Source organism: Falco naumanni, chromosome 3 (genome assembly GCF_017639655.2).
Source record: "Falco naumanni isolate bFalNau1 chromosome 3, bFalNau1.pat, whole genome shotgun sequence".
Lineage (NCBI taxonomy): Eukaryota > Metazoa > Chordata > Aves > Falconiformes > Falconidae > Falco > Falco naumanni.
The window spans coordinates 5,057,853-5,080,383 of NC_054056.1; the positions used below are offsets into that span (position 1 = coordinate 5,057,853).

General features: G+C 49.3%; 3 protein-coding genes across 8 annotated transcripts; 2 read left to right on the top strand and 1 right to left on the bottom strand.

Annotated features, from left to right (window-relative positions):
• Nucleotides 1-516: 516 nt before the first annotated feature.
• Nucleotides 517-2,064, top strand: TSSK3 (testis specific serine kinase 3). The gene is made up of 2 exons (XM_040587883.1): nt 517-661; nt 1,403-2,064. Exons 1-2 carry the CDS (start codon nt 517-519, stop codon nt 2,062-2,064), a joined length of 807 nt encoding a protein of 268 aa, XP_040443817.1.
• Nucleotides 2,065-2,381: 317 nt separating this feature from the next.
• Nucleotides 2,382-10,319, bottom strand: BSDC1 (BSD domain containing 1). Its single transcript, XM_040587802.1, has 11 exons — nt 10,236-10,319; nt 9,996-10,056; nt 9,147-9,263; nt 8,340-8,510; nt 8,168-8,222; nt 7,656-7,771; nt 7,206-7,274; nt 6,914-6,995; nt 6,185-6,724; nt 5,009-5,112; nt 2,382-4,423 (listed from the first exon to the last, which is right to left on the bottom strand). Exons 1-11 carry the CDS (start codon nt 10,244-10,246, stop codon nt 4,391-4,393), a joined length of 1,359 nt encoding a protein of 452 aa, XP_040443736.1. The 5' UTR covers nt 10,247-10,319; the 3' UTR covers nt 2,382-4,390.
• Nucleotides 10,320-10,321: 2 nt separating this feature from the next.
• ZBTB8B (zinc finger and BTB domain containing 8B) lies at nt 10,322-21,140 on the top strand. 6 transcript variants are annotated; one of them, XM_040587764.1, is made up of 6 exons: nt 10,322-10,370; nt 10,691-10,989; nt 11,194-11,644; nt 12,269-12,457; nt 14,330-14,508; nt 14,825-21,140. In XM_040587764.1, exons 2-6 carry the CDS (start codon nt 10,699-10,701, stop codon nt 15,140-15,142), a joined length of 1,428 nt encoding a protein of 475 aa, XP_040443698.1. In that variant the 5' UTR covers nt 10,322-10,370; nt 10,691-10,698; the 3' UTR covers nt 15,143-21,140. The 6 variants fall into 6 exon arrangements, with proteins under 6 accessions (XP_040443698.1, XP_040443695.1, XP_040443697.1 ...); XM_040587761.1 differs by having other exon boundaries at nt 10,691-11,644; XM_040587762.1 differs by lacking the exon at nt 10,322-10,370 and adding an exon at nt 10,428-10,446 and having other exon boundaries at nt 10,691-11,644.
• Nucleotides 21,141-22,531: the final 1,391 nt, after the last annotated feature.

The following is a 22,531-nucleotide window of genomic DNA, read 5'->3' on the forward strand; positions in this document are numbered from 1 at the left end:
GCACGGCACGGCACAGCACGGCACATCCCAGGAGTGCCTCCCCCTCCACGCCATCAGCCAATGCTTTTGGGAGCAAAACGAGCTGCGTTTTGTTTGCTCTTGTTGCCGGGGGTCCTGCCCCCCCTTACCTCCCCACAGCCTGCTCAGCGCCCACCGGCCCCCATGTCTCAGGGGGCACCGCCGAGCTGGGGCAGTCGCCAGCCTCAACCGGGAACCTGCGCACCTGCGGCAGCCGCCGGGAGCTCATGGCCGGGCCCTGGGTGCGTCTGACCGGGGAGAAGCGGGTGGGCGAGCGGGCGAGCGTGGGACCCCCGGCAACGAGAGCACAAGGGGACCACGGGGAGAGCCCACCCAGCGCATCCCGGCTCACCAAGGCAACCCTGAGTGACACCACCCGGCTGCATCACAATGCCCCTCCCCAGGCTTTAAAGGGTCCCTCTCTGCCCCCCCCCCGGGCTGTTGCAGAGTCGCTGCTGGATGAACTGGGGGAGCGAAGGGTCCCAGCCCCACGAGGACATGGAGGGGTTTCTGCTTGCCCATGGCTACCAGCTCGGCAGGACCCTTGGGGAGGGGACCTACTCCAAGGTGAAGGAGGCTTTTTCCCAAAAGCACCAGAAGAAAGTGGCAATTAAAATAATTGATAAGAAGGAAGTGCCAGAAGGTAAGAGGTGACCCCAAAAGGGCTCCAGGCTGAGGCACTGTTCCTCCCTGGAGGCTTTGAATTCCCAGTAGAAAACTGGTTTCCCACCCTGGCTGCCTGGGAGCGAGGGGGCAGGTTGTGCTGGGGGGTCCTGTGGTGCTGGAGGGTCCTACAGTGCCGAGGGTCCCGTGATGGCAGGGGGTCCCATGGTGCTGGGGGATCCTGTGGTGCTGGAGGGTCCCACGGTGCTGGGACGTCCCGCAGTGCTGGAGGGTCCCACGGTGCTGGAGGGTCCTGTGGTCCCAGGGGGTCCCACAGTGCTGGGGGGTCCCACAGTGCTGGGGGGTCCCACGGTGCCAGGGGTCCCGTGGTGCCAGAGGGCCCTGCGGTGCCAGAGGATCCCGCAGTGCCGGGTGGGTCCCGTGGTGCTGGGGGGTCCCATGGTGCCAGGGGTCCCGTGGTGCCAGAGGGTCCTGCGGTGCCAGAGGGTCCCGCGGTGCCGGGGGGTCCCGCAGTGCAGCTCAGGGCTGCAGCCTGGGGAGCAGGACCTGGTTAGGTGGCCGCTGCTCCGACCGCAAGGAGGGCAAAGCGCTGCTGGAGCCCAGCATCCCGCCCCAGCAAGCAGCCGCGCGGATTGGTGCCAGGCCGTAAGGAAACAGGGACCCCTGGAATGAGCCCCCTCCCTCTGCCGAGTGCCGCAGGGGTGCCCAGAGCCAGCCGCTCAGGGACAGCCCCGTGAGCAAACCCCCCTCCTCTCGGCAGACTTCATTCACAAATTCCTGCCCCGGGAGCTCCAGATCGTCAAGTGCTTGAACCACAGGAACATCATCCGCGTGCACGAGATGCTAAAATCCGCCAAGGGGAAGATCTGCCTCGTGATGGAGCTGGCGGAGGATGGGGACATCTTTGACTACGTGCTCCGCGAGGGTCCCCTGCCCGAGCCCCGTGCCAGGGTGCTTTTCCGCCAGCTGGTCGAGGCCGTCCGGTACTGCCACAACAGCGGGGTGGTCCACCGCGACCTCAAGTGCGAGAACGCCCTGCTGCAGGGCAACACCTTGAAGCTGACGGATTTTGGCTTTGCTAAGCAGCTCCCCAGGGACCGCCGGGAGCTGAGCTGGACCTTCTGCGGCAGCACAGCCTACGCGGCGCCCGAGGTGCTGCAGGGCATACCCCACGACAGCTGCAAAGGCGACATCTGGAGCATGGGCATCATCCTCTACATCCTGCTCTGCGCGCGCATGCCCTTCGACGACACCAACATCCCACAGATGCTGCACCAGCAGCAGAAAGGTGTCTCTGTCCCTGGGCACCTGGGCATCTCCAAAGAGTGCCAGAACCTCCTGAGAATGCTTCTGGAACCAGACGCAACCCTGAGACCCTCCATCGAGGTGGTCAGCAGGCACCCGTGGCTCACTAACCCCTGAGAAGAGCCTGCCCTGCTCACCATGAACGGAATAGATAGTTTCTAATTTTTTAATAAATTTGCTCTTGTTTTCCACCTATCCAGCTTCGCAGGTGGTGTGCCAGGCCTCTGGCTGGCAGAGACAAGGCCTAGCTCATACTTGGACATTTTTAGCGGCTCACTCAAAAGCCCCCCATGGGTGTCCCACCTTCCCCAACTAAGTAACCCCCCAAGGTGGGTGGGAGGAAAGGGAAATTTAAAAGCATTTGACACACAGACCCTCTTGAGGCAGCCACCCCCACCCCACGGGCCAAGGGAATAACACCTGACACAGGCAGAGACTCTGTAGAATTCCTTTAATTGCTGTTAACTGCAAGTCTGTAAAAGGTTTGGAGAAAGTCATTGTTACAAAACTACCAGCTGTTAGAATTGTTCCTGGTTTTCACCCCAGCTAGAAAAGGCTCAGGGAGATGCAGAGTACTTCAGAACAGAATATTGCACAGACAACCAAACGGTTAATTTGACTAAAGAGAAAAAAAATCAAGTGACACAGACGAGAGCACTGCACCCTCAGGAGCTCTGCTGCAGGCCCAGGGATCCAGCTGTGACTTACACCATCCAACCCCGAGAGAACACAGCCCCCAGCCCCTTGCACAGCCACCCCCGCTGGTGTCACCCACAAGTTTTCCCGCTACAGCTAAATTTGAGTCCAGGACAGGGTGAGGCTGCAGCGCATTTCAGAGGCTCTGCTGGGCCCACCGTGCACCACGAGGGAGGAGTTGCAGCTCAGTCCCACACCCTCACAGGTTTTGCAGGACAGACACGTTCTTGTGTAAGCGTCTGAAGTCACCGCTGCCACCAATCCATCCGCACAGGCAGCTGTGCTTGAGAATCTCCCCAAAGTGGGGGAAAAAAACCCCCAAATCCCAACTCTTCCAAGTGCACCTAGGTTAATGTTATCCAAAAGCAGAAGGAAATCCACAGCTCCAATGAAGCACCCCTGGGAAGAGGCAGAAGGACAAAGGTAGCACATATAAAACCACCACCCAAAAGGCCAGAGACAGTAGTGAGGGTTCTGTCCCTTTAGGATAATCATATATTAGCAACATCCACTAAGGAGCATCTTGTGACATTAGAAGGGAACTGCCCCACAGACGGGGGCTGTGGGTCCGAAGGAAGCATTGCAAGCAGTCACAGGGGGCTTCAGTGAAAGAACCCAAGTGAGCATAGCAAAGCTTGTGACCCTGGTGGCCGTGGGGCCTGGTGCAGGTGGCACGAGGGGAGTCAAACGAGCGGGGACAGCCTCAGCCAACAGCTACACCCCACGCTCAGGTGCTTCTGCCTCCCCTGGGCTGGGAGAGGGAACGCCGAGCCCCTTGGTGCCAAAGGCAGAAGCTGAAGTGGTCAGCAGGCCAGACTGGGGCTTTGCAAGGGCTGAACTGGGCACCACAACAGAGGGGTTCTGCTCCCAGCATGACCCAAATCACTGCCTGCCCAGAAGGGCTCAAGTAAGAGCAAGCCACAAGTACTTTGCTTGGAGAATTTAACTAGAAATACACAAAATCCAGTAGAGGAAGGCAGTGCAGCTGCAAAGGGGGAAGCAGCAGGCCTTGGCTCTTGGAGGAGCTGCTGCTCTTGCAGCAGGAAACAGCAGTTTCCATTAGAAAAAGCTTCCAAGATGAAAAGCCAGGCACAAGCTAGGGTTTGGCAGGGCATTTGGCTTCTTCTGGCACAGCCCAGCTTTGGGTCAAAGCCACAAGCCAACTGCCTTTCTCTGCAGCAACGAGTGGCACAGCAGAAGGGGCTTCTACTGCAGCATCTCCAGCCCCCGGCCACCCCCTGCACAGGGGCTTTCTCCAGGGACGGCCTGGCCAGCAGCGCAGAGCGGCGAGCGAGCAGGCACAGCTTGCAGCCAAGAGCCACTGAACTGCTGTACTGCAGACTACATGCGCACACACAAGCAAACAAATCAGCCAGCTGGCAGTCCGGCGGCACCAAGCAATCCTGCCAGGTGCCCGAGCGCCCAGCTCACCCTAGGGACCCCTCACGTGTCGCATCTGCCCCCACCCGACACTTTTGGGGCAGTCAGTTTGGGCTTGGCCAGTCTCTAGGACCTACTGAGAAGATGGGCTCCCTAGCAGCTAAGTGTACGAGTGAACTCCTGCTTCCTCCTCCTCCAGGTCTGAAGGGGTCGCTTGAGTTGCCCACAGGATTTAGCAGGAATGAAACTCCTCCAGCCTGGAACTGCAATCCCCAGCAGAGTTACACACAAAGGAACAGCCAGTCTGTGATTTAATTCACATTCGATGGTGGAAATGAGCCTGTGACACACACTGGAAGCAGTCGCTTTATTCCCAGTCTTCCCACTCTTCATCTTCCAGCTGCAAACAAGAATAACATCCCTCAGTTTGTTTCTGTAACTCAACAGCCATCTGTCGCGAGATGCTCCTGCCCGGGGCACTGAGTCAGCACGAAGCCTGACACATCCTCCTGCTCCCACACCCTCCCAACAGGGCTTCGCTTGCTCTGTTCCCTTTGGGGAACCTGCACACTCATCCCTCCTTAAGCACGTCCAGACAGCCGCTCTCTGCTCCAGCTGACAGCCGTGACTCCCACGGCGAGATCCCACCCCAAGCCTGCACCCTCAAAGAGCGAGCCCCACCCTGGAGCAGCCCCCTGCGAGCTGCTCTAGGCAGGCAGCCGCCTGCTGCAGCGCTGCCCTTCCGGAGCGGCAGCCACGTCACGCTGCAACTTGCCTTGCCGCGCAGCCTGCGCCCCCGGCACAGCTCGAGCAGAGGGGTTTTGCCCCCTTGCTCTGAGGCACTGCAGTCTCTCTCCCTCTCTCCACCTCCCAGGGGAGGCACCCAGCGACGGCAGAGCTCATGCAGCATCACCCCAAGGAGATGCTGATGGCTTCTGGGAGCAAACTTCTTGCCTATTGGAGTGAGCACCTCCCCTCGACTCACCTCCCCAGACATTTCCACCTTCGAGAGCGCCAGCTGCACCTCCTCTTCAGTCATGTCCAAATCAAAGTCTTTTTCCCAGTCCTCACTGATGTCAGTGCTGGAGCCTGCAACCACAAACATCGCCACTGAGCCATCAGAGCTGCACGTGCTCTCCAGTCACTCTGGCCAAAGCACACAGCTGCCCAAGCACTGGCACTCGTGAGGCTCCTGTTTGAGGGAAGAAGGCCTCCCCCATCCCCCACAGCGGGATGCCAGGTAACAGAGGTGGGACGGACTGAACTGCACCTCCCTCGCAGCAAGCAAGGGCTGGTTCAGAACAAGCGGGAGACGTGAACGCTGAGCCACGTTCCCCTCTGGCCTGGGAGAGCTAGGATGTGTCACGTTTCAGTCACACAGAAGTCGCAACAGGTAAGTAATGACGGGAGTGACTTAGCTATGGGGACTGTCATAGGCCCCAACAGAAAGAACAACCCCCTGAGGTAGAGTAGAGGAGCAGCAGGGATGCTCCTAGGGGCAACATGCAGCGGGAAGGAACTGCCACATTCCCTACACGGACCACAGCCGTGCCCCAGCACCCAGCAGGCCAGGGACCAAAGGCCTACTCTGCTCAGCCAGCAGACTTCTGATTTCTTGTCTCATTTTATTCTGCTCGCAGCCCCAGTGCATGATACTTGCCCACCTCGCTGGACCTTGGGTTGCTCCCAGTGACTTTATAAACCTATAACCAACATAACCATTACGCTGGGGGACCTGCAGCAGGCTCTGCGGGAGGCAGTATCCCCTGAAATGAAAGGTTTCCAGATCACGTCAGCCAGAGCTGCAACATGTCAGGGTCCTGGAGGCTTCTCAACCTCTGTTCTCCTGAGGGAGCACAGAATGGGGCTCAGGATGGGGCTCAGCAGAGTGCTCAGGACAGAGCCACCTGTGGCACTAGCCCAGCTGCCTGCCAAGAGCAAACTGTCACTATCTGATGTGACTGACTTGACCCTGCCCAACAGCCTAAGGATCTGCTTCCACTTCAGTTTTGGCCATTAGACGGCCTTTGACTCTAAGCTTCCTGGGTGATTCCGGCAAAATCCCTTTTCTCCTCCCCATCATCATAAAATCAGGACCCTTTCCCCAAAAGCTGCCACCCCCAGCAGATTTCCAGGCCCTGTGCGGGCCCCACATACACACCTTTCTTGCCATTGTTGGAGGGAGTGGATTTCCCACTATCCGAGTTCAGCTCGAAGACACGTAGATCTGTTGGTCCTTCCTCTTTCAGAGTCTCTGTCCTGCCCTGGGCTTTGCTTTCCACCTCTTTGAGCTCTGTAACAGTTGGTTGTTCTGAGGATGCTGCTGACTCCTGGGCAGGTGCAGAAAGATGACCAGGTTCTGGGGACTTTGGCAGGGAGCTCTGCTCTTCCACGGTGGCCTCCAGCAGCCTCTGGGAGAGGTCTCTGGTCACAGCTGGTTGCGCTCCAGTCTGTAGCTGTGCAGCAGGCACAGAAGCAGGGTTTGCAATCTGAGTCACAAGGGAGATGCTCTCACTGCTCTCAGAGGGGCTCCCCTCTGCTGGGGCCAGCTCTGGAGGGAGGACGGCCCAGCTCTCCTCTGAGGGTCCCTTGTGAGCAGTGGGGTGGCTTCCCTCCAGGGCTGCGGGGGCAGATTCTTTCTCTGCTGCTCCTGGAAATTTCACGTTTGCACAAGGCAGGGGTGACATCCCCAAGAACTCCTCTGTAGGAAGGCAGAAGAGAAGCGAGAGATGTTTCAACAAGCACAGCAGCAGCAGCTGACAGTGCAGCAGGGTTGGCGGCGGCTGGGCTGGGAGCTGTGTATGCGGCAGCGAGGAGGAGCCACCACCCTCTCTGAGAGCTGCTGAGGTCTGCACGAGCCCTCCCACAGACCCCCGGCCATCTGACCCACCTTCATCCTCTTCCCAGCCTGGCTCCTCCTGGTGAATGCTCTGCTCCGCTCGCTGCTTCAGAGCCTCCCTCCGGGCTTCATCCTGCAGGGAATTCTATGTCAGCAGCTGCTCACGTCTCCAGCCCTTTCCTTCCCCAGGCATTTCAGTGTCAGCGACAACAAGAATGCAGACAAGGCATCCCAGTTCCCTGCTTTTCCAGGAGATGTATCTTTCTGCCTCTTCCGTCTCCATTAGAGAGCTCCTTGGTGGGAGCGCCTACCCACTGAGGAAGACCCCCACCTCCTGACCTACCTGCTCCAGGCGATGCACTTTATAGAAGTAGCGCTGCCAGAATTCAGAATGGGACACAGCCACAGGGACCTGGGAGTGACAGGGAAATGCAATGAGTCACTTCAGAGGGAGCGCTGCGGTTGCTGCCTTGCTCCTCTCTCCTCCCAAGCCTTGCAGCTACCCTTGTAACCTGCGCAAGACACCTGCCTTTGCAGGTGCACAGACCTGGGATGAAGCCTCAGGTATGCACTGGCAGACGGTCTGACACACACTGGACAGCTACAGAGGAACTTCTGTTCCAAGCCAGTGACAAACAAGCAGGGAAGAAGAATACAATATGCTGTCTAACATCTATACCATAGAACTGCAGTCCTTTCTACCACCAACTGCAGGGCCCAAGCAGCTCAGGGCTTCCCTGCACCACACCTCAAGTCAGAAGGTGCCCACTACAGGAGCCAGGCAGGGCCTTACCATTTTGGTGTAGAGAGCCCGGATGGAAGGGCTGGTTGCCAGCAGCTCCGCAATCTCCCCTTTCTTCTCCTCTAGGTTAAACTGAGTGAGCCAGGCCTCAAGGAGCTCAGCAGGGCCTGTACAGGACAAGCACAGAGATAACAATCTGTGGCACAAACAAGGCAGGAGCAGTTTTGGGAAGTTTCATTGATAAGATGCTACAGACCAGCTGGGCTGAGCAAGGGGCAAAGGAAGAGGGAGACGTGGATCTCTGCACCCACCCAGTGTCGTGGGCCCTCTGCCAGCACAAGGCCACACAGCGCCAGCTGTAGCAGCAGTTTAAACTGGCCCAGCAAACTCTCAGTCTAAGCTAGTCCCCAACACAAGAGACAGATCTGCTCTCTATACACGGCAACCTCATCTACAGTCATTTGCCAGGCCTGCTGGCAAAAGGCTCTGGGCAATCCAGGATGGCCCACAGACCCCACACAAGGGCCAGTTTGGCTCTGCAGCACTGCCAAGCCCCCCCGTACCATCAGGTTCATTGCAGTAGGTGGCTGGGTCTGACTGAAGGCTGTAGAGGCGAGCCTGGAGGAGAAGACACACGGGGCAGAGCTGTCAGTGGAGGGGCAGCAGCAGAGCCCTGAGAGGACAGGGCTCAGGATTCCACATCCTGGAGAGAAGCTCCGGGAACGGGGCACTCACCTTGGCACTGTCATAGGGCTCTGTGGTACCTGTGGGTGTTGCCATCAGTGTTATGACATCGCAGTCAATAGTCTTATCCGGCGAGGGAGCAAACGTGTCTGAGATGACACCCAGGAAGTCAGAGAGCCCTTTCCTCACCTTTTCAGTTGCACCTGAGGAACCTTCTGCCCTCTTCAAGAGAAAAAGAAGCGGAGTGTAAGTAACAGTGCCTGCAGCAGCAGGACAAGTCTGTCTTTTCTGAATACGTTCCTTTAAGGAAGCAGGAAGTCTCTCCCTTCAAAAAAGTGCTAATAAGGTGACTATGTGGCCAGCCCTGGGCTAGCAGGGTGTGATGGCAGGCACTAGCCCCAGGTGGGAGGGGGTGTGCAGGCAGGCCTTGTAATAGGTTCATGTGGAACTGAGCCTAGGCTTTGCCAGGAAGGACACAGCCAGGTTTCAGGACTGGCCAGTTGGGGAGCTGGGCTGTCACAGCAGCTGTGCAGGGCTACGGCTGACAGCTTGCATGGAGACCTGATGTCACGCTAAAGTGGCGCTGACAGGATGCCACCTAGATGGCACACAGGGAGAGGGAAGGCACTGGAAACCTCTCTCCACTTGTCTCCAGAGGTTTCTCAACACTACAGCAAGGAAATCCCACACAGTGGTCAGCACCAAACCTGCAACAGGGAGAAAGTCTGAAACCTGAAGCTTGTGGTTATACGTTGGGGTTTGTTCAGAAGACTGAGCCCTCAAATGCAAGTACATGCTATTCACCCCCCACTTTTCTTCCTGCAACAAGAATCCCAGCTCTCTCGCTACTATACTCACTGCCAGCTTGTCTTTGACCACACTGGCTGTAGCAGCGATAGTGCAGGCCGTATCATGCTGCACTACTTGAGTGAACTCAGCCAGGTCCCGTTTCATGAATTCCAAAGCTTCTGTGGACTGTAAGAAGATGACAAATAGATTGTGTAACCTTTCTGCTCTCCAACAAAGTCACAGTCACTGTGGGAACACCTGGCACAGTACAAGGATTAAAGGGCAAGAGGCTTTAATCCAGCTGAGCACTTACCCCAACTCGTGCAACGGCTAAGACTGTAATAACCAGTGCAACAATGGGAAACTGCTATGCCCAAAACACATTACAGTGGGGTTTTTACGCTAAGAAGGGGAAGACAACTTAGGAAAAGCCTTGTTCTGAGTTTTGTGTGTAATTAACATAAGCAATGTTGTCACAGGCAGGAAATTACACATCAGAAAGCGATGCTGTAAGCGCAAGCCCTTCCTGCTCAAGTGGTGAACTTCACATCAATGGAGCCCAGCGCTGCTCCCCTGAGCTAGAAGGTCCCAGCAGAGCAGTCCCGGCTCCCGGAGTTGGAACAAATACATCAGAACTCCCGCTACGCGTGCCCGTCGGGCTCCCGCCGGGGCCAGGGGCTGCACTGCAGCCGCTTGCCCTCCTCGGCCGTGGGGCAGTCACCAAGGCAGGGCTCAGGGCTCGTCGGAGCCGCCGCTGCCAAAGCCACTGTGGCGGCCACGGCCCAGCCGGCGCCGCAGCCCGCAGGGAGCGCGGTACAGCACTCGCAGGGACACGGCCAGCGCCGCGGTTGCCTCAGCCCGCCCAGCCCGGGGCACCGGGACCGGGGCATCCCCCAGGCCCGGCCCGCCGCCTCCTACCTTCTCCTTGACGGCTTGATAGCTCTGCTGCAGCCAGCTCCGCCACCAGCCCGCGTCCTCCCTGCCACAGCACACGGGCGTCAGGCAGCCCCCAGGCCGCGGCGGCCCTGCCCCGCGCCCATCCCGCTCCCCGCCCGGCCCGCTGCCCGCCACCCCCCCGCGGCCTTCCCCCCGACCCCCGCCCCGCCCTGCCGCCCCCCGGCCCCGGCGCCGCTGCCCCCTCAGCAGCACCAGACTCACCCCTCCGCCATCTTGGCGGTCTGACGTCACCAATATTTACCGACCCCTCACCCCGCAGGCCCCGCCCCCCCGTGACGTCACTTCCCCTGCCGGGAGGCGGCCGGCGGTACGGCGGCCGGGCGGCTGGCGGCGGAGGTGAGGGGCTAGCGGCAGGGGGGCGGCGGTGGTGGTGGTGGTGGTGGTGGTGGCGGCGGCGGCGGCGGCGGCGAAGGTGAGAGGCCGCGGAGGTGAGGGGCCGAGCGGCCCGGCCCGGGGGGCGGAGGAGGTGAGAGGCCGAGCGGCCGGGGGGCGGCGGCGGCCGGGGCCGGGCCGGGCCGGTGGAAGCGCGGCACAGTGGCTGTGCCCGGCGGGGGCAGAGGCAGGGGCGGGCCGCAGGAGCTCCCGGCGGCTGCGGGGGGAGGCCGGCGTGTGGCGGGACCCTGCGGCTGACCGTGCCTTCTCGTTAACCCCGGCAGCAGGAGCAATGGAGATGCAGTCGTACTACGCCAAGCTCCTGGGAGAGCTCAACGAGCAGCGCAAGAGGGACTTCTTCTGCGACTGCAGCATTATCGTGGAGGGGAGGATCTTCAAAGCGCACAAAAACATCCTGTTTGCCAACAGCGGCTATTTCCGAGCCCTCCTGATCCACTACATCCAAGATAGTGGACGCCACAGCACCGCTTCTCTGGACATTGTCACCTCGGAGGCTTTCTCCATCATCCTCGATTTCCTCTACTCCGGGAAGCTGGATCTCTGTGGGGAAAATGTGATTGAGGTGATGTCTGCAGCTAGCTATTTGCAGATGACCGATGTGGTCAACTTCTGCAAAACGTATATAAGGTCTTCGTTAGATATTTGCAGGAAAATAGAGAGAGAAGCTGCTTTCTATCAGGCTGATAGTGGGAGCGCTAGTTCTGCGAGAGAGGGCACCTCGTACGGCTCCAAGAGCCAGTGCTCTGCCTCTGTCTCTTCCCTGCAGGAAAAGGAAAGGATTTCGGATTGCCAGAGAGATCCTCCCTGCGGTGAGTGCAGCAGCTGCCATCCCCTGGAGCTTGTGGTCAGAGACCCTGTAAGCAGTGACTCTCCAGACGACGTTAATTCTTCGCTGCCTAAGGGGGTGGAACCCAAAGTGGAGTTTGACTCAGATGAAGTAGAGGTAGAAGTGGGCGAACGGCTGCCGCAGTATCCGACTCCATTGTCCCTCGAGCAGATGGAAGAGGGGCTGCACGGCGGGCAGGCGATGGACCTGGCCTGCAATAACTATCATATGAAACAATTCCTAGAGGCCCTGTTGCGCAACAGCTCAGCGCAGAGAAAGGATGATGTGGTTCATCACTTTGTCCGGGGCTTTGAGGGTAGGCCAGAGGATGCAGGGGTAGCCATGAGTTCCATGATGGACATTCACAGCGACTGGTATGGTGAGGACACAGGTGAGAGGACTCCGGGGGGCTGTAGTCTGTATAACTGAGGAGGAAACTGCTTAGTTGTGCTATTTCCTTTGTTACACTCGTTCTTGTTCAGGAATATATTGCTGACTATATATGCCGTAGCAAAATAAACTATTGTTCTGGACTTCAAAAGAAAGCTGTACTCATTTATTCAGTGCAGCATTTGGGAGGTAAGTATTCCGAACAGCTTTTACAGTCTCTTTGAAAGAGGTGCTGGAGCGTGAGTGTTGGTGATACTGCTTTAATAAACAATCTATCTCATTTGGGACCTTGTTGAATGGCAGGTGAATTTTTAAAAAGAATCTTCCTCTCATAATGTTAGCGTTAGGAAGAGCAATCAGAAAGATAAATTGAGCTGCCACAAGAGGGATCTGATGTAGAACCTGACAGAGCAGAAGTAGCTTATTCCACTGGAGCTCCTGCCAGCGCATCGGTTGCTAGATGATAAATCTGTTCGCTGTTATACTTTGAACTTCAAAAGAGCAGACATCAGCTTTATTCAATACAGAGTGATACCTAGAAATTATTTAAGAGCACTGAAAGCTTTAAACTCTGTGGTATTGCATAAAGAGGAGACTTACCTCTAAAGGCAGACTTACTTTTCAGACTCACTTTTCAGCTGCTGGTCACCTGAGGTTTCACTGCTTTCCCAAGCGCAGCACTTGTTGGGATGTCTCACGTTGGCAGGAATATCTCCAAGCAGCAGTGTCGGGGACCTGGAGAAGAAGATGATCATATCCATATGCATTTCTCCTGAAGTGGACAATAAGGATTTGGGCATTTTATCTGCTTATGGTAATGCTGGTGCACAACTTGCCTCATCCAAACTGCCTTAGTAAGATGAGAGGCAGCTCTGACAAACACCAGAGCTGTTCAGGATGTGACATGTAGGAACGGTGTGGGCAGCAGGAAATCTTTCACTGAATACTCTAGATAGCAAGCTTACATTCATGTTATTTCCAGCTCAAGCATGCCTGTGTGATCTTAAAGCCAATAAAACCAGTATGTTCTCTCACTGCTTTAAACTAAGGAACCTGATAAAATCACAAACTCAGTCCTAAAGTCACCAGCGACTAAAGTAATCAGCGCAGAGTGCTGTCACCAGATCGCACCTATGGGTTTTGACATGTAGCAAGGCAAGAGCATCTTAACACGCAAACTTTGCTTACTTTTTCCCTCTTAAAATCTTCAGACTATTAATGAATCGTTACAAGGGAAGTGCTTCTAGAATTTGCTAGAGGACATCAAGTGTTATGACAACGTATTAGAAATGTTAATAGTAGATGTGCTTTAAATAGAAGTGGGGGGAAAAAAAACCCAAACCTTGCATTAGTCATGTTTCTCTACTAAAACTGAACATTGTAAGCATTTGGTAGAATGGAAGTATCTCTTCTCAGCTTTTAGTGGTCCTGCTACCTGAAGACACCAGGAATGAGAAGTACAAGGTCCTGATAAAAGAACGGTGTTTTCACACTTTCAGGCTGACAGATGGGATGAATACCGCTTACTTTCAGGTGTCTACATCTGTTCCAGTCATCCTGGTCCCCTTCGCAGCTGATAGAGGGTAAACTGGCACCTCTAGAGGGCCTGGAAGCAAGGCAGGTCTAAGAACTGGTTTTCTTTTATTTCTTTAAACGGAGCTCTAAATGCTTAGCAGGGATTAGCAATACCTTGTAAAGGTCCCAAATTGGGTGAGGTTGATTTCACTCGCACGTTAACACTAGGTGCTCGGTTTTTGGAGACTGGGTTGGACAAACCTTAGTACAGGCAATGTTTTACAGCTCCACCTACTTTGGTGTAACTGTTGAAGAGCTCAAGGCTTGATACACAAACACTTTTCTGAGTCTGTACCTGAAACAGGAAAAGCTAATCTTTTAGGGTAACATCTCAACCTTTATACTGGAAAGGAAGCTTATATCGGCTGATGCTAAAAACCTTGGCGACACCCACGTTTATGTAAAATGTGATCGTCCAAATTGAATTCTCTCTTCTTCCATCTGATTTCATAAATTACATATTACTTGTGTGCATATAGTTTGATTTTTAGGAAAAGTAAAATATCATCAGCAAATATATTCGAGTCCTTCATCTTGTTATTACCAATAGAAAGGCTGAAGTGAATGGCAGTAGGAACAAGCACTCATGTTTTCAGGTGGGTTCCCCACATCCACATCTATGCACTTTGTGAAAGCACATGGGAAACATCCGTGCTACTTCTGCCTGTAATTTGTCTTAAAGATTTTAGTTTCTAATGCTGTTTAACACTAATGGGATCGTAAAAAAAAAAAAAAAAAAAAAAAAAAAAAATGTAGGAGACTTTCTATGGCTGAAGTAGCGCAGAGACCCCACTGCACTAAAAGCAAATTTTGGCAGTGAATTAAATGGCTTCTTACAATAATTAATTTGTTTTTCTGTTGTGAGCCAACTCCCTTAAAGTATCAGCTCTATAAATATAGGCAGGCTGGTTTTCAAGGGACTTGATCATCTGCAGTAGCGTGAATGTCTCCTGAAATTGCCCAACCTACAGAAATTTCAGGTAAGCCAAGTACAAAGAGAGGGGAACATGCAATTATCTTGACTCAGATTTGCAGCGAGGAGGATGAGAAGCCAACATAGCTAATGTTGGTGAACTGCCTAATCTAATGCGTTGTGTTTTTCTTCCAAAAGGTGATGTGTTAGTTGTGCCAATCAAGCTTCACAAATGTCCGTTCTGTCCCTACACGGCTAAACAGAAAGGAATACTAAAACGGCACATTCGCTCTCACACAGGTGAGAGACCCTACCCCTGTGAGACGTGTGGGAAACGTTTCACTCGGCAGGAACACCTTCGGAGTCATGCTTTAAGTGTAAGTTTGAAAGATTATATCTATCAGGAAATGTTTAAAAGTAGTTTGGCATTTCCCGACCGTATTTCCCCAAATATGTTGGACAAAATGATTGTTGCTCTAATAATAAGTGAAGCTGCCGATATTTGGTTCATTAGTACTTAGGTAGCCCCAAATCCTTGTCGCTCGCTGAAAATGTGATGGGATTGTCTGCCCTTTCGCTCAAGTGTAGTTGTTTTTCTGTTCTAGGAATATATGCAAACCAGCAGCCCAGAAAGAGCTAAAGCAAGAAGGCAGATTTGCCTTTTTTACCAAAGTGTTCTATTTTTAACTTCAGGTGCATCGATCAAACAAGCCAATTATCTGTAAAGGTTGCAGGAGAACGTTCACAAGTAGCCTGTCCCAAGGATTGCGACGCTTTGGCTTGTGTGACAGCTGCACCTGTGTGACCACTACCCACGAGGACTCGATGCCCATTAACCTCAGCCTAATGGAACCTTCATCAGAAGGCCAAGAGAAGGGTGATGCCGATAACGATTGGCCCATATATGTGGAGTCTGGAGAGGAAAACGATCCAGCTGATGATGATGATGCCGATGGTGATGACAAGCAGGAAATCCACAGGAGTTTGTCAGACCGAGAAACGCTTATGTAGCAGTGAGAGGAGAGCAGGAGCATTTAAAGTGTCCCCGACAGTGGTCGGTCTGCAACAGAAAACTGCGTATTTGCCCATTTAGTGAGACTGTGCTGTTTTTTATTATTCCATTTTTTAATAGAAGAGTGGGGAGAACTGGAATTTTTAATACTTTTTAAGTTTTCAGTGCTGTGCACCAGCAATCTGTGAAGCATCTTCTGTCTGGGGTTCACAGAGGTTGTAGTTGAGCAATTTCCAGTGGGGTGTCTGCCTCCTAGTTTTGATTTTGCAGGTGGAGCACCTCTGTGTTGTTTTGATAACAAGTTTCTTCAAATAATGCTGTCATGGTCTTTAATCCCTGATGTGAAAGGGGCACCATATTCTCTCTGAAGATTATGTTAAAAGAAATGTAGTTTTCATTCATTATCTTGGAACTTTTCTAAACTAAGTTGTGATCCTGCTGTATTAGGACAGCATTATCTAAACTGTGAACCTTAAGTGTTTGTTTGGTGGATTTGACCTGGAAACCAGGGCAGACAAACCAGGATAATGAGAATATGCTGCTGCTGAAAGCATAGACAGAATAAATGTGTTTCACGTGTCCTTAATTGCAGGTATTTAGAGAACAAGCTTCTCTTTCAGAATTGTTTTTACTGCATCTTCCTCTCTCAAGAGCTTGGACTACAGATCATCAGATGTGTCTTTCATGTCATTTAAACATTAGTAGTCTTGGCTTAAGAAACATTAAGCACACGTTATGGTGTCTAGTGTCCTGGTCTCTCAGTTTAGATTAAGTGAACTGCCCAATTCTTTTCAGCTTTTTAAAGTAGAAGTTAAAAGCTGTCAGCCAGGTTACTGGGGAATTCTGATTCTGGTAGATTAAATAGCCAGATTGACAGGTGGTGTAGATGAGGCGCAGTTAAATATAAATATAAATATCTGAGCTATGCATATAAAAGAGCTCTGAATACCCTTCTTGAAGCTATTGAGTAGGAAATCTCAGAAGTTTTTACTAGCCTCTTTGTATGCAAATCCTTTTCTTTCTCTTTTACTATATTTTCTTCTAGTCTTCAGTGATCTCTCTCATGCTTTATGTTATGTAAATTTATCCAAGTATTTATTTTAAAAAAACCAACAAGCCTCCAGTGTAGACCTCCTGTTTCTTTGCTAGGATAAATAACAGGTTGGTTTTCAAAGGAGGTGAGATTTTTTTTACCTTTCCAGAAGCAAGTTGATATAAGCTATCAAAAATCAAGCTAGGAAGCTTTAGAAAACACACCACCAACAGAAAGCCTGTTTGCTTATGGGTAACCTACTGTTTCCTAATGAAGAGACAAAAACTGAAATATACTGTGAAATAAGACTGTTAATGCTTTTTTTACTATGTGGTTCATAAGTGTTTGATGAAAATGCAAATTGTATGAGTCTTTCTCGCTGGAGTAAGTGCTAGATCAGAAGCCTGTAGACAGACGTGGCTGACAGAGTGAGCAGTTCCTCCCGCTTAAGACAGTGCTTCTTGAGGTTTTTTAGTGTAAAGACTTTACACTTGGAAAACGTGAGATGGAACCTAAAAAACAAAGAGCCCTCTGATTTAACCAGTTAGGGTTGGTTTTTGCATGCCTTGTGCTTTTATTTTACATACTGAAGAAGAACAATTCAGCTTCTCTATCTGCTTCATCCTTCAGAGAAACAGCAGTCCTATGGTGATGTTGCAATTTGCTTGTGAGAGGTGATTCTGATATCACAAGTACAGTTAAGAACTCATTACCAGATCAGGTAGGATGAGGAAAGAACAAGCTTCTTTTTAAACAAGTGACTTTACTAGTGATTCCTGAAAACAGTAGTAGGTAAAGAGACTTGATTTGAAATGGTCTGGTCCAAGTTCTTGATGAGTGCCACCTTCACAAGAAGATACTGGCATCATGTGCTACATTTATTTTCTGTAATTCAGGTTGTATAACCTTCAGTGGTCCCTGTTCCAGGCCATCTGTAGATTTGACTTTGTAGTAGCTGAACAGTATCATATTGACACACTTCATCACAGAAATATCACTGGGACAAGATCTTTAAAAAATTCAGGGCTCTGTAGCAGCCCCTATTTGAGTCATCTAAATTAAGACCATCAGAGACAACTCATGTAGATGCCAGATTTGGAGCTGAGCTCCTCTGAAAATCCTGCCGTGGTTTTGGGTCCCTAGCACTTTTGAAAATGTGAGCAAAATGTGGGCTTGTACATCTTGCTGGCAATTTTAAAATGCCACCTGCAGCCTACCAGAGCTAGTCTTCTGGACTGCTACTCTTTATTTTTGTTGAGTCCATCCAACATCAGAGGGTATGTCCTTTTGGTATCTGCTTATCTGATAAAGGACGGACTTCTGCATATGAGAACACCTGAGAAAGCCACAGATTATCTGTGTTTGTGGGGAGACGGACTCGCTAATGGAAGTGGGGCAAGACTACAAATAGGGATCCAAAATGATATTTAGTGACCAGGCATCCCAACTTCTGGTCATTCTAGCATGAAGGTGCCACCTCGCTGTAAGTACTGGTAGAAGCCACTAGATGTGGAGTATCGGCTGAGCATGGTTCTGACTAGTGCGCCACGATGAAACTATCAGGTTTGGCTTCTCACACAGCTGAGCTGTGCTGAGCTGCAGGCTAGCAAACTCTGAATCCATGAGGACATTCGGAGTAAGGAAGATTAACCTCTTGCAAAAGTCTGTATGTAGTAAAAGCTGCAGGAATGACTGCGGAGACCTTCCGTGATTTTACTTCAACCTGCTTGCTTTGGTCTTAGAGATTGTTCTTGTGTGTCTTGTGCGTAGAGAATGGAAGTGTTAAGGTTTGTGTAACACTGGGTAGGGGGTGTGGGTGGGGGGTACACCGTTCACATTCCAGATGGCAAGTGACCACCAAAATCGATGTTTCCTATTGATCTGTCATATTGTGCTGCCTTGTTTTCAGTGGAGTCCTTCAGCCTTTGTATTTGGAAGCGGATGTAGTTTATCCGCATTCTTGTGACCAGATGTTCATGTAAATCTGTTTGCTGTGCTTTCCACTTTGTTTTTTGGATGTTTTTTCCTGAAATCTTCCATTGTAGATCCAGCCTCTACAAGCTTTGAGAATATGATGTAGCTGTTTTAAAATATTCACATGGTGCTTAATGAAGAATCAAAAATAATGTTTTTAGGAGAGTTATTTCTAATATAATCACTTTCTCAAAGCTTTTCAAAGGCCATGCAGACTACTTAAAGTCTTAGCTCAGCGTAATTGACTTTGTTTAGGAGTATACGTTTTAACGTACTTTTTTGCACATAATTGCACTGTATTTCACGAAAGGAATACATGCTGCACTGGTATTTGTAGCGCATTTAACCTCTTGGTGCAAGACCTTGTAAATCTTCCAGGTGTGGTCATTTACTGATGTTTTGTAAGGCAGTTTCATAACTGAAGTCCTTTAGTCTAGTTTAAATGACAAATTCTTATAAACTGAACCTTATTTGTAGAAGTGACTTAACTATATTTGTGGATCTTGGAGCATTCTGGAGCTTTTTGATTGTCTAGAAAATAAAACTCTCTGAGAGGGTTGCTTTGATTTTTTACCATTCAGAAACTGAGTGAACCCTTGAGTGTCTAGATTAAGGCTCACATTTCAATTTCTGGGCATTAAAAAATGAATATATCCATTTCTGGTGACAGTTTGCAAGCAAGAATCAGATGCTCGGTAGGAAAGAACTGAATGGATGTCAACTTAAAATCCAGCCAACGGGATGTTTTTTAAGAAAATCTTTTATATTATTAACACTGACTTTGTTTCCTTACCCATTTTTGTAGTTTTATAATCATCTTAACTTTTTAAACTCTTTTTAAAGCTTTTAGATTTTCATGCCGGGTGATAAAAATCCATGCAACTGGGAAGCAGTCACTGATCTTAGCTAGAAGAAATGCTGTTAAATGCCTACAATAAAATGGATCGGGGTGGGGGGAACAGACTCCCAAATATCCTTTCTAGATAATTTCAAATTATATTGCATATCTCACAGACATTTTTAAACCTTTTACAGACTGTGATATTTGAAACATCTATTTATCTGTTGATTTAGAATATCCTGAATCAATGAAAAATTTAATAACCCCTTCTTTCTTTCACTGTTTTCATTCAAACAGTGAAATCTGTTCACCTTTGTTTCATTGGGATCTTTAGGTTTATACATTTTTTGTTTCAGAAATGCCTGGAAATTATTCATATTTCCAAATTTGTTTATTATTGAGGATTTTTTAAAAAATAATTAAAACATTTTTGTTAGTATTTAAGATTTTTTGATCCAACTTAAGTTGACAGTGCCCTTAATGTGCACATAAAAATTGCTTTTCTTCTCTTCAAGGCTGCTGCTAACATGTCAACCAAATAACTGAAGGCAGTCTGGTTTTTGCCTTTTGTTGGATTGTTTGAAATTCAGATTTTTCCACACATGTAGAAATATTAGTAGCATGTATGATCATATAAAGGGTGTGAAGGTGTTAAAACCTGGCCAGTGGCTCCATTTATACACGTGTGTGTGGTATGCATGCCCACACAGAGGTGCTTTGAGGTCTGGGGTTACAGTTAAGATGTCATCATCTCTGCTATGTAGGTTAGCAGAGCATTTTTAACAAAACACAACCAGTGAATATAGCAACTTACTTGGTTTTTATTGAATAGATATAGGCAGGTGTCTGGATACTAGTAAATTAAAAAGAAAGGAAAAAACCTAAAAAGCTAAATCAAAACAAACACACACACATACCCAAAAAAACCCCAAATCACCTCTCAAAACAATGTGCTGGACACAGGAACTTTAAACGCCATCCCCAAATATCCAAAGGCAATATATTAGACTTTAAACTTCGGACTGCCAGTCAAGATGCAAAATATTTTAACTGTCAAAATACACGACTCCATACTTCTTACATGCTTTTAGTGTAACCAGCTAAGTCTCTGGTCCTATAAAGGCTCTGACACACAATTGGTCCCATTAATCATGAGACTAATTATAAGGGTAACATCTAAGCAGAACTAGAAACCAAATCAGGTCTCAGAAATTCTTACAAGTTCTTCAGTGGCAAGGCTTACTTTAATTTTTAGCTGCTGGCTTCTTTTTGCATTGGAGGGCAATTACATGAACACAAATATAATTTTAGAGCCAGTGACTGTGCTACTGATTTTTCAAATTCTGTCTTGTTTGGTTGTTAATAGCTAAGGTATGTGAGCGCTGACCCAAGCCAGTGTGTATTAGTCAAACAAAAATAGGAAGTTTGCTTTGAAATTGTTTTCTTCTTGTAGTTGTTTGTGTTTCTAACACAAGACGGACACATTTTGTTGTTAAATAATAGCTATTGGTAGCTATAGCAGCTATTTCTAGATCACAAACATTTTTTAATACCTCAGTCTTAAGAGACTTGGAGGATTCTTCTCACCTCCTGTGTGAAAGTAAAAAATAGAATACTCACTGAACTAACCAAGAGTTAACATTTTGAGGAGATGCCCTGGTTTTAGAACCTGCTTTTTTTATATACCATCCTGCAGATGGATTTATGGGTAGATTCAAGGACCTTCATAAATCTCCGAGCCCACTCCAAGATCCATCCAGGTGAAAGCCAGTATAGTAACAGCACTGTATTACTAAAAAAAATGCTGTATATTTATTGAGGCAGGAGAGGAAGATTTTCTTTTTCACTTTTGAAAACCAATGTGGGAATCTTGCCAGTTGATGCAGTACCTCTGGACGGATCAGTGGAGTAGTTCAATCAAAAGTAAATTGTCCTAAAATATTGACTGGTACAGTAACATTTTCATGTGTATCATCTGAATCTGATGTATGTGAAATTCAGTAACCCCAGCATTCTCTGAAAGTCCATCTTTTAAATTTTGTATTAACTCTTCTTTTGTTGTTTACTGAAATGTTAAACACAGCAGATTATGACTTTTTAAAAAGTGCTCCAGTACAAGTAAAATAAGGGTACTAAAAAAAAAAAAAAAAAGGCAACAACAAAGAAGAAATGGTATTCAATGTTAAGCATATTATTTTGATGAGAAAGTGTTGGAGAATGGCTGGATGAGAAGGGTCACAGATCATTAGAGCATTTGTACAAGCAGAGCCGAATCTAACCGGGGTGCTATCAAGACTAGGCCTCAGCTGAAATTGCCAGCTATGCTGATGGCTGTAGAATTGCAAGTACACCGCGACCTTAACAAGCTTCACAAACGACTCTAAGGAGGTATGTGCAGTAAAGATAAAGAAGTTATGTAAGCTAGCTAACCGCAAGTAGGAGGACCATGAAAATGAGTAGGTAGTGATTCTAGCCAATCATAGACTGCTGAGTATGCATAATTAGATACACTGTATAAATAAGAGCTATTCGGGCTAATAAAGTGAATCATGCTTTATCACTCATACTGAGTCGGCTGCGTGTTATTCCCCGCCGCTCGCAAGAAAGCGGAGCACTAGGGAGTGAAAGAAGGGACTGATGTCTGGTGCTCTGCTTCCACAGGTATTTGGGATCAATAGTTCTACATGGGGGAAAGGATTGCGTAAAGTTCTGAATTGTGGGTCTATATAGAAAAGACAGCTGTGCAGCTTTTACAGGTGATTCCCAGCACAATCCAGGGAGCAGTGTGCACCCATCAGACCTTTCCAGATACAATAACTGCACATTTTCTGCAGATCAGTAATACAGAATTGCACTGATGTTTTACCGCAATCTGCCAGATCTGCAAGTGTACCTGTCCTGATGCCGAGATGTCCATGGATGTTATGTGCCAGGGTGGAAGAGAGAAAAACAAATTGAACCAAAGTTGAGAATTAACATGCATCACCATCATACAGGCAATTTACCCTTTTTAAGGGGTGAGGATCACATCTTTGAGTGCTTTTTGTAACATTTTTTCTACAGTCACGCATTACTGAATATGTCTTTATTTTATGTTAAATTGTGTATGTTACTAAATATGTTTATACTGTTGTATGTAGCATGGTTCTTTTACAAAGAACAGAAACCATTAAATCAATACTAATCTCACAGTAAGCATACATTTTTCCCATTTTTTCCATGAAAGATGTGGGGCACTGGAGCATACGTCCCTGCTCTTGTCTCCCTGACTCTGAGGGCCATGGGGTTGTTACCATCCCTAGTGAAAAGGACTCTTGCTGTGGGAGAAAGAAAACAGGAGACCAGGGCAATCAAGGGGGATGAAACATTGCCAAAGAGCTTGCTAATCGTTTGTGGAGAATGAATTCAAGGTCTAAGTGACTCACAATTCTAGGTGTTAAGGGAAGCTGTGTTGAAGGTAAGAATATATCTAGTAAGTATGTAATTTAATTCTTTTGCTGTGGGATTAGGATTTGGCCTAATATAGATGAAACTACTGAC